The 11111-nt window shown below is 56.0% G+C and overlaps 1 protein-coding gene across 1 annotated transcript in view; it reads left to right on the forward strand.

Moving 5' to 3' along the window:
* Positions 1–10544, forward strand: part of LMX1A (LIM homeobox transcription factor 1 alpha) — a 119751-nt gene extending 109207 nt beyond the window's left edge. The window contains exons 4-8 of the mRNA XM_081120958.1: positions 367–539; positions 3176–3253; positions 4877–4943; positions 6165–6335; positions 8590–10544. Coding sequence (XP_080977084.1) covers positions 367–539; positions 3176–3253; positions 4877–4943; positions 6165–6335; positions 8590–8750 — 650 coding nt within the window. The 3' untranslated portion in view covers positions 8751–10544. The remainder of the gene's footprint in view (positions 1–366; positions 540–3175; positions 3254–4876; positions 4944–6164; positions 6336–8589) is intronic.
* Positions 10545–11111: the final 567 nt, after the last annotated feature.

The raw sequence follows: 11111 nt of genomic DNA on the forward strand, positions 1-11111 counted from the left end.
GAATGCCTTATAGTTCAGCTCACTGAATCTTCTCAACCCCAAAGAAGTAGGTTCTCTGACATCCCGATTTTGCCGGTAAGGAAACTGAGTCGTAGAGCGTTAGGTCACACGCCCAAGGTCACACAGGCGAGGATACATCCTGGGAGGAAGTCTGAGCTGCAGTGTGGACTTTCTGGCTCCCGCCTGGGACTCTGGAAGCGTGTCCTCAGCCCTACCTGCAGGCTTTCCCATCGGTACACACAGGTATTGCACTTGCGTGTAAGGCGTCTGGGCAGCGTGGACCTGAGCGCCTCTCTCAGAATCCACAGAGATTGTGTCTGGCAGTGGCTTTGAGGGACACACCACCATGGTTTCCACTTCTTTCAGGCAAAAGTGATGATGAAGAGAGTCTCTGCAAGTCTTCCCACGGGGCAGGGAAAGGAGCCACTGAGGACGGCAAGGACCATAAGCGCCCCAAACGTCCCCGAACCATCCTGACAACCCAGCAGAGGCGGGCGTTCAAGGCCTCGTTCGAAGTGTCGTCCAAGCCGTGCAGAAAGGTACAGAAGGGAAGCGGGAGGAGAGGGCAGGGCCGCTCCTGCGTGGTCGCTTGACTTGTGTAGGGTGTCCACGGGCACCTGGGGTCAGGGCGGTGGGAGGCTGCTCGGTCTGTGCAGGTGGCCTTGAGCCTGGTGGGGTCTGAAGCTGTGGCCAGGGCTATAGCAGAACCTCCCGAGCTTTTGTGCCCACTCCGCTGGCCACATGCTCACATCTGTTACTCTGGAGAGCAGTGGGAATACCCCAGGTGCCACTTGGGGTGACCGCGGTGCCGTGACCGAGGGCGGCACTGCAGTGGCTGGTGGCATGTACTCTGTTGGTCCCATTTGTTCCTCTTGGCGAGGTGACCTGGGGATTTGTCCATGTGACATTTCCTTCGTTTGTGCTGTTTGTGCTCCGCCATCTGGATGGGCCGCCGTTTGTTTCTTTGTTCACCTGTCGATGGGTGTTTGGGTTGTTTTTAATTTGGGGCTGTTACGGATCAGGCTGCTGCGCATTTTCATAAAAAAAAAAAAAAAAAAATACGATGGTTGAATGAGATGGACATTTATTTCTTTCGCATATCACGGTCCGAGGGTCACAGTCCCAGACTGCCGGGGCTGCCCTGCTGTCCGTCACATGGGCCGGGAGGCTGCTTAGTTGTCACCATTGCTCACGGCCACTGTGGTGGAGAAAGAGGAAGTAGAGGGCAAGCAGCCGTCTTTTTAAGGGCAAACCCAGGATTCTCTGCATCACTTTCATTCATATGTTTTGGCCAAAATGTAATCCCGTGACTGCCTCCAGCAAGGGGGCTGGGAAGCGAGTCTTGGTGACCGCGGGCCCCACTGATGCGTGGGGATTCTATTTCTAACAGGAGGAGGGGAGGGTGGACACTGGGGACAAGCAGAGGTCTCTGCAACCAGTAGCCGAGTCTGTTTATTAAGTACACGGCATTTATTGACTGCTTGTCACATGCTGGTTACTGTCATTTATGTGCTACAAATAAGAAAGCCCTTTAATTGAAATTCATGGAGGAAATACGTTTAAAATTTTTAGCATTGTTTTCCCTGCACCCTTATCTGTGTCAGTTACCTTTTTCTTCAGTAACAAACAAAATCATAGTGGTTTCCATCCCACAGTGGTTTCCTGCCTCTGGGCCGTGCGTTGGCTGCAGCCCGCCCGGGCTCAGGTTCCGACCGCTTCACCTGTCCCTCATTCAAGGGTCCAAGCTGATGGAGCCGCGGCCACCTGGGCACGCTGTTGTCATGTAGATGGCAAAAGGCAAGAGGCCACGTCACGCCCGGCAAGCCCATGGAAGCCCCTCGGGGACGTCACACCCCCTCACATCCACTCACATTCCACGGCCACAGCCAGTCGTCGGCCAGGCCTGATGTGAGCTGTGGGTGCGTGGGGGAGGCGCGGAGGGGCAGTGGTGTAGTTGGCCACTGTTCTGACCTTGGAAAGATTCACCCATGGAACTTCTTGGCCCTTTTCGTGTGACTCCAGCCAGGAGAGGTTCTGGTAGAAAGTGAACTAGCCCTGCAGCGGGCTTACCCAGGACAAGAGATCGCCCCCTCTCCGTGTGCTTACTGTACCTGTAACTAGACTCCCAGCGTCCACACAACCTGTACCCAGCGTGGTCCCTGGGCAGCCTCCAGGCCACCAGCGGCCGGCAGTGCACACATTGCTGCAACCCCGGGAGGGACGTGAGGACCAGAGCATGGGGGCAGCCTGGGGAAAGGTCACCTCTGTCGGAGTCAGGCAGGGCTTTGTGGAGCAGGTGGCTCCTGGGCTGGGCCTGAGGGATGGATAGGGTGTCCTCAGGTGGAGATACACTGCTATCCTAGTTGGCTCAGCAAAAAGCTGTGCTTTTAAATGGCTCTAATCACCTGACTTCTCCTGAGCCCCAGCGCAAGTGGCTGAGGAGGGGTGACCTAGCCAAGGCCTCCTGTCCACCCTCCTGATGTGTTTCGTCAAGGAGCTCCTCCCCAGAATCCCACCAAGAGGGAGCCATGTCCCTCCAGCCCATCGCCCTGTGCCGCGTGGAAGGCAGATGTTTTAACACATTTCTTCATTGCAGGGGTCCCCGTCGCCCCACCTCTGCACAGGCCCGGGGTGTGTGCCTGCTCCAGAGCTGTCTGCTCTGCTGATTCCCGATGGGCCCTGTCTTATTCCCTTTGAGTCTGGCTCACACCGGTGACTGTGAAGATGTGTATACGTGACATACCCAAAGTCACCTGGCGCATGAGGGACAGAACCAAAAACTAGGGCAATGAATTAAGACAGGAGAAGAGAGCAAGCGAGGAGCACTTGCTTTTGCACAGTGACCTTTCACTAAGTGGGCCAGTGCGTGTGATGGCTGTCAGCTAACTGCAGGCTTTGTAAAGGTCTGAGAGCACCTGAAGGCCTGGTTCCCAGAGTCAGAGACGCCGAGACCTCTTGGAGTTCAGCTCTAATCGACTGTCATTCCTCCCTCTGTTTACTGGGGAAGGACCCCCTGCACCTGACTGAGTGGTGTTCTCGCACTGGGATTTGGCTGCGTGTCGGGCAGTGGCAGGCGCCACTGGGACGTGGCCTGCGGCCTTCCTGTGCTCTGGATGGAGTGCCCTGCCTTCCTCGGACACCAACGTTTCTGTTTCTGATGTTCTGTTTTTTCAAGGTGAGGGAGACGCTGGCTGCGGAGACAGGGCTGAGCGTCCGTGTGGTCCAGGTGTGGTTTCAGAACCAGCGCGCTAAGGTAACTGCTTCTCACGTTGTCTGTGTGGCCGGTTCCCCGAAGCAGGGGCAGCAAGACTGCGCTTGCTGCAGGTGTTCTGACCAGAGCTCGTGCGATGGAGAGTTCTTTTTTTTTTGTTAATCCTTATCTGAAGATATTTTTTCCCATTGCTTTCCAGAGAGAGTAGAGGGAGAGAGAAAGAGAGATGCATCGATTGGTTGCCTCCCTCACTTGCCAGGGCTGGGGAGCAAACCCACAACCTAGTTATGTGCCCTTTACCAGGAATCGAACCCGAGACCGGTGGGCGGGCCGACACTCTAGCACTGAGCCACACTGGCAAGGGTGATAGAGAGTTCTCCCAATTCAGAAATTCAGTTATCGACAGTCATTTCCAGCACAGCCGCCACACAGCAGTGGAGAGGCGGGCGTCTGTCCTGTGAAACGGTTTTTATTTTCCCAGTGGCTGTGACTGCGAGCCTGGGCAGCATGTGTGGGGATAAATGTCTTTCTGTGCCTTTGGTAAAAGCAGGTTCTTTAAGTCACATTAGTTTAACCCAGATCCCAAAGTTCTTTTCAAATTTCAAAGAGAAGCCTATGCGGCATCCATGTGACTGCAGATGATGACACCGTGGCCCGGGCGCCTCCCCCAGGCCAACATCTGCCCGCCCCAGGTGCGGGGCCGCAGCTCAAGCTGTCGTCTGCATTCCCGCCAGGCCCTGCTTTAGGCCTGGACCCCAGGTGCTCGCAGCCCTCGTCTGCAGCTCGCTATCCCACCTGGTTGTGTAAAGCAGCAGGCTCCTAACCGAACTACTCAAAACACGGCTGCTGGTGTGTCTCCTATGGTCCTTCCCGTGGAAGGATTTCATGGTTTTAGACAGGGATGGGGAACCTTTTTTCTGCCAAGGGCCACTTGGATATTTATAACATCATTCTCAAGCCATACAAAATTGTCTAGGGCCGTACACGGCACCCAGGTCGAATGTTCCCCGCCCCTGGGAAATGACCCACAGCCCGTAGAGTCACATGGCATGGAACACGTTCGGAGCTCTGAGAAATCTGCAGTAAAGAATATATTTTTTTAACCTAGTGTTTCCTATGCACACATTCAAAGTGTGTATTAATCTCTCATGGAACCCTAGCATTCTATGGAACACAGTTTGACAAACGTTGGGTGACAGTTTTCCTCCCAGGAAGTGTGTGCTCAGGTGGTCTTTGGGGGACGAGCTCCTTACCTAGAGGCCTGGCTCTCTGAGGGCCCTCGGATGCGAAGGCTGGCAGGTAGGGGAGTGCGTGGGGACAGCCTCCTGGCTCACCCCAAGTCACACCCTGTTGGCAGCCCCTTGCTGGGCTGTAGGCCTCTTCCCCACACTCACGCCGCACATGAAACTGTCACATAAGCAGCAAGTTTTACTTGTGGAGAGGAAACCCCTGCCCCTGCTGAGACCTCGTCACTGCCCAGCTGCTGTCATCCCATGGTGGCGGCAAAGCAGTGACACAGAGAACTCCAGGCACTGCTCCTTGAACGTGGCCCCCTTGTGACTCACCCTGAGGGATGTGGCCCCTCTCCTTGCACGGGAGCCGTCCCCGAGGCCTGAGCCTGCTGCAGGGCCCTGCCGTCTAACCCTGTGGTTCTCTTCTCATCAGATGAAGAAGCTGGCCCGGCGGCAGCAGCAGCAGCAAGACCAGCAGAACACGCAGAGGCTGGGCACCGGTAGGTGGGCCCTCCTGCTGTCCTGGGGGCCCGGGCCCCTCCTGCCACAGCCTCCAACTGCCCAGTTCTTAGGACAACACTTGTGGGCTCCTCAAAGCCCAGGCCTGTAGGGTGGGGAACCTTCCAGGGAAAATTGAGTCCGAGGAGCTGTGATGGGGTCGAGGGCCCTGGCTGTAGGCCTGGCACTGCCTTCGGTGGCACTAACCTTGTCCAAAGCCCCTGGCCCTGACCCTGTGCAGTGTTGGGGGGCAGTGTGAGGACAGCCCACAGCTCCTCATCTTGCCGGGTTCTCCATCCTCTGGGCAAATCAACTCAAGAGACGATGCCACTGTGACTCAGCCCTTTCCAGATACATAAAGTGGGGGAAATAATGATAGTAAACAAATAATGGAGCATGTTTGTAGGTCACGGCGCTCTCACGCCTGCTGACCCAGCTCCTGCAGCAGCCACCCTGAGGGGAGCAGAGAAGGCACTAAAGGCTCCACAAGACTCACCCCTGACCTGCATGAACCCTCATTTTTTAACAGGGGAGGTGTGAGGATTGGGAGGGAGTGGGGGACAGGTGTGGGACTAGACCATCAGATGCCCTTGTTTTAATGACAGTTCAGGGAAGCTCTCCAGGTTCCACTGCCCCCGTCCCTGTTCTCCAGGGTGACCCCTGATGGCCCTTCTAAGGCACAGGCTGGGACCCATCGATGTCACCCCATTTCTACCCATTCTGTGTACGAGGAAACCAAACCCCGGAAGTAAAATGAATTACTTAGCTGTGGTCGCACAGCTTACGTGGCTACTGTCTTCCATGACATGGTGCTCATCCCCAGGTGGCCACAGCCTGTAGTCCCCTTGGTCGCTGAATAGGGCTGACCTGGGTATGACTTCCTAGACTGAGTCTGAAAAGGTGTGTCAGAGTCTGCTTCCCGCTCCCCGGGATCGCATGCTCTGGGGAAGCCAGCTGCTGCGCTGTGAGGCACTCAGCAGCCCTGTGCCACCCAGTGGCTGGGCCACGGTGGGCTCCCCATCCAGCCGTCCCTCTGCAAGTCCTGGCCTGCCTGCCCTGCACCCACCTGTCCTCTCACTCTCTTCTCTTTATGGAGCCATAGCAAAGGCAGGGACACCTGTAATGAGTGTTGTGACATTCAGAAGATGGTCTGTGTCCCTCTCGCCCAGCGGGAGATGCTGGGCTGCCTCTGGAGAATGACCTGCCTCTTCTTTGTCCCACAGCTCAGACAAATGGTGGCGGGGGTGCAGGGCTGGAAGGGATCATGAACCCCTACACGGCCCTGCCCACCCCGCAGCAGCTGCTGGCCCTCGAGCAGAGCGTCTACAGTGCGGACCCCTTCCGGCAGGGCCTCACCCCACCCCAGATGCCTGGAGACCACATGCACCCCTACGGTAAGAGGGCACCCCTGGCAGGGCGCAGGCTGGGGACCAATGCTGTCACCTCATCCCTGTCCCTTCTATAAACAAGGAAACAAGACCAGGAGGTACAATGATCTACTGGTGAGCACTTGGCATGAGTGATCACCGCTCTGCAGGAGGACCCTCTGCGATGCTGGCCTTTGTTTTAATGATATATTTCAAGTTCAGTGGTCCCCCTGCCCTTCCTTCAAGGTGACCCCTGCTGGCCCACAGGCCGCCGCCCTACAGGGACCTGTCACACCGTGTTTGTATGGGTTTCTCATTCCCTCCCAAATATGTCTGCCCACTTCCCAGCTGCTCCCTGAAGCTGCAAAGCCCATGGGAAGTTGCTGGGGTCACCTCCTGATGGCCACAGAGGAAAGACCAGCTCCCAGGTTCACCAGCGCTGTCTCCATTCTTCCTCCTTTCAGAGCCACTTGGTCATTAGTTTAAGTAGGAGGTTGTGCTTCCAGTGGAGACCTGCCTGTTGTGGTTGAATTTCCTGCCTGCCTTTTGAGAGGGATCCAAGGGTCAGCACCATCTAGGTGGGAGGCCTGAGGTCGGCGAGCTCTGGCTTAAAGGGAACCTATGAAAGCCCAGGAACAATGTTCTGACTGGGCCATATGGACTCCTGTCAGGTGTTCTCATGGAATTCCTGAACAGAAGCTGACGTGTGAGGTGAAAAGGACCCCATTCCCACCCCACCAGCACTGGGGTTGCTCTAGATCTGGTGTGTGGAGAGCTGAGCCCCTCCACTTGCCCAGTGGCTGGGGCCTGGCAAGGGTGCCAGGGGTGGGGTGCCCAAGCTCTGGGTGGACGGCTGGAGTTCGACCTCAGAGCCAGACACAGGGCACCAGGTTTTATACAGAGGTCAGTGGCCTGTGCAGCATCCACCTCTGCTGTGAAATCTGCAACACAGAACCCTGAGCTAAAAAGTTTCATTTGGCAAGCCCTCAATACACCAGTCTCAGAGACATTTGGCCTCAGCTCACACATTTGGTCAAACAGCTTCTCCCTTGCCTTTATTTTAAAAGATGCCCTTGGTTGTTTACGTAGCCCTGTCTGCCCTGTGATGCTTTGGCAAACCCCGGGCAGACCAGACCCTCTGTGGGCCTCGCTGACCCGCCTCCATCATTCACTCCTATGCAGATGTCTGCTTCCTCGGGACACGTGTGACCTCTGTACCTGCCGTCACTCCACAGCTGTGGGAAAACAGCAAAGGACTTTTTTTCAAATTATTGTATTTTCAGAGTCCCAGGGGTCTTGTTACATAAAAGTCCTCATGAGGAACCCTTCAGTAAAATGAATAATTAAAGGTTCAAATGAATAATTAAAGGCCTAATAAACTCATTTTCACTGTCCCATTTTCTTGACGTGGAGGTGAAGGGCGTGCACCTCTGGGTTGTGGTCGTGGTCCCCAGTTGGTCCTCCATTGGGTGCCAGTGATTCCAAGGCGGGTTCCTCACCTTCTTCTCATCTGCTGTATGAATTCAGGGAGGCAGAGGCACTGGGTGTCCTGAGCGTTATCATGGGAGGGCACCCAGCTTGTTCTCAGAGCCCGGGTTTCTTTTCTTACCCTCTCTCCTTCCAGGACCTTGGTTGCAGGTTGCAGCTGAGCCCCAGGAGCTCTCTCTGTCCAGCCAGCCCAGTCCCCACATTCACCCTTAGCCTGTCCAGCAGGCCCAGTCCCCACACTCTCTCTCAGCCTGTCCAGCAGGTCCAGTCCCCACACTCACTCTCAACCTGTCCAGCAGGTCCAGTCCCCACACACTCTCTCAGCCTGTCCAGCAGGTCCAGTCCCCACACTCACTCTCAGCATGTCCAGCAGGCCCAGTCCCCACACTCACTCTCAGTATGTCCAGCAGGCCCAGTCCCCACACTCACTCTCAACCTGTCCAGCAGGCCCAGTCTCCACACTCTCTCTCAGCGTGTCCAGCAGGCCCAGTCCCCACACTCACCCTTAGCCTGTCCAGCAGGCCCAGTCCCCACACTCACTCTCAGCCGTTTGCCATCTGCTTTGCCTGTGCACAGCTTAGTGTTTTGTCATGTATTCAATTGTTGCACTTTAGGCATGAGCCCGTAGGGAGACGAGAGACCTTCTGTGGACAGGGACTGTGTTCCCTCCTTTCTGTGTAGCTCACCCCCACCCCCGAGCCACCCCCAGTATGCTAGATGCTGGCGAGGTTCCCAGCACCGAGATGAGTCTCCACTTCTTGACCCTCACACCCCTGTTTCATCTCCATTTCAGGTGCCGAGCCCCTTTTCCACGACCTGGATAGTGATGACACCTCCCTCAGTAACCTGGGTGACTGTTTCTTAGCAACCTCAGAAGCTGGGCCCCTGCAGTCCAGAGTGGGGAACCCCATTGACCACCTGTACTCGATGCAGAATTCTTACTTCACCTCCTGAGTCCTCCCCTGGAGCTCGGTGGCTGGGCTCCTATGGAGCACCCACAGTGGGAGGGGGCGGCTGGCTGTAGGACGGGGAGGCGGGAAGAGGTGGGCTGGGGAGGGCGTCTTGTCGGGGATGCTGTCGAGTGATGCTCTGGGGTAGGTCAGCATTTCCAAAGGCTGGGTACATACGGATTGCATAGTTTAATGTTTCTAATCAGAGTCTTAGCGGTAGTGTGCAGGTGTGTTTGTCGCTAAGGACAGGGACGTTTAACGTAGACACTGTCGTGCAGACTAGATACCTAGAGACCTCTACCAGCCCCCAGCCCCGGGGAAGCGCTGTGGAGAGGTGCCTACGTCTGTTCCTGCTCACAGCCCGTAGACAGGCAGGCAGGTAGATGTGTGTGAGTGTGTAGCCTTTCATGCTTTACCATCGAAGTCTACTCCTGATGATGACAGACACCGCTGTACAGCAAAGGTAACTTTATTTTCAGTGTGAGCTCTATTTAAGGAAAAGCTTGATGCACTTAAGTTATAAAATGAGATGATTTACTTTTATAAACTTTATTTTTAGTTGGAAGAGACTCGGCAGGGCAGAGAGGGCAGTTCCCCCTGGCCCGCGGCTCCGGGTCCCCGTCGCTGAGGTCTGGGCAGCGACTCCATGTGGCTGGCAGGCTTCACGGGGGTTTTTGCTCTTTGGGGTTGAATCACTGGGCCAGGGGACAGAGCAGTTCCTGGTCTGACAGGTGGTTGTTGGTGGCGCCAGGCAAGTCAGTTCTGCTCTTGACTGTCATCGTTTGCAGGTGGAGGGTGAGGCTGCTGGTCTGTACCTACCTCATGGGGGACACGGGGGCCTAGTTCCCCCCGGGACACACGAGCAGGGCTGAGATGAATTTCTGAGAATTGTTTAAAATTCAATTAGACCAGTCCCTGGGCAAAGGCAGACCCTGGGGCTGCAGAGCCCAAGGCCACCTGGGTCCCTTCTGGGAAGCCTGGGCTGCAGACACCAGCACAGAGGCGCTGTGGGGGCCGAGTCCTTCAGGCGAGGAGGCTGAGGCTGGGGGACGGGGGGGCATTGTGCTGTTCCAGACCAGGGTGGCCAGCCACAGCCTGTGCTTATGGTCTGCCCTCTAAGAAAGGTTTCTACAGTTTTCAAGGTTGTTAACAAATAAAAATAGAAGAGAAAGATACTGTGCCACGGGGTGTATGAGGCCTGGACAAGCTGAAATACATCTGTACTTTCATAGAAAGGGTGCTGCCCTGTGCTGGGCTCTGTTTGTGTGGCTAACAGAGGCGCAGAGGCCCAGGTGGAAACGAGGGCCCTTCCTCAGGCTCTTTCCTGACCCTGAGCACAAACAGCCCCTCTGCCGTCATACACGGGACAGCTGCCGCCCCACTCTCCACGTGGCGCTGAGATAGCTACTCCTGGGCCCAGAGGCCGAGAAACCAGAGCGAGCTGCTCGGGAAGATGGGCAGCTGGGACTCTCTCAGAGGACAGGCCCCACCTCCCTCCTGGGGATGCCACCAGTCATTATGGCCTTGGACCCAGCGGCTCGTCCCCACCACCCTGTGCCAGGCCAGAGGGCGCATGCCCTGTTACAGTAGCATCTACTTTGTGTGATATTTGTGCTCTAGTTAATTTATGCAAGGAACCCCAGCCAGCCTGGCGAGCAGACATCAGCGACGGTGGGGCCTATGGGCCTCCGTGGAAAGGTCCCCTGGAGAATGTAGCAGATCCCATGGGAGTGAACCGAATAGAGATCCTGTTCCACTCCTTAACCTTGGTCAACAGATGAAATTAAAAACCTCTCACAAATGAGCTGTGGTTTATTCAGGGGTGCGGATGGTGGGTGGGAACCAGGGGACATGGGTGTTTTGTCAACAGGGTGATGGGGCTGAGCTTCACATGATGGGAGAGAGTGACTTCTGCGCAACCAGGAGAAGGGACTCACCCGTGAGCATTGCATCCTCACAGTCCTGTTCATGGGGGCAGAGGAGGCTGTAAGGTGAGCTGTAGGAACATTTGCTCAGGACTCAGAACAGAGTCACCGGGCAGGAGACAGTCCCATGAAGAGCTGAGGGCAACTGCCCAGCCAGTGTGGGCGAGCTGACAACAGACTGGACCCCTGATAGGTCCCCTAAGTTCTCAGCAGCTTTATCGTGACATATGGGTGGGTGATCATTATGACCATGAAGGAAAGAAGAGAGTAAGACCACGAGCCATACTCAAAGGGTGGTGGCATTTTTTGTGTTTTCTCACTCACCTGCAACTGTCCAGCCTCCCCGCCACTCTGGCTCTCTGCCCCCATGTTGGGAGCTGGCCTTGCCTCTTCCTATCAGCCATGAGGCCGGCTGGCAGGAGCAGCCTCAAATGGGGCTA

This window comes from Miniopterus schreibersii, assembly GCF_964146895.1.
Source record: "Miniopterus schreibersii genome assembly, chromosome: 19".
NCBI classification, from domain to species: domain Eukaryota; kingdom Metazoa; phylum Chordata; class Mammalia; order Chiroptera; family Miniopteridae; genus Miniopterus; species Miniopterus schreibersii.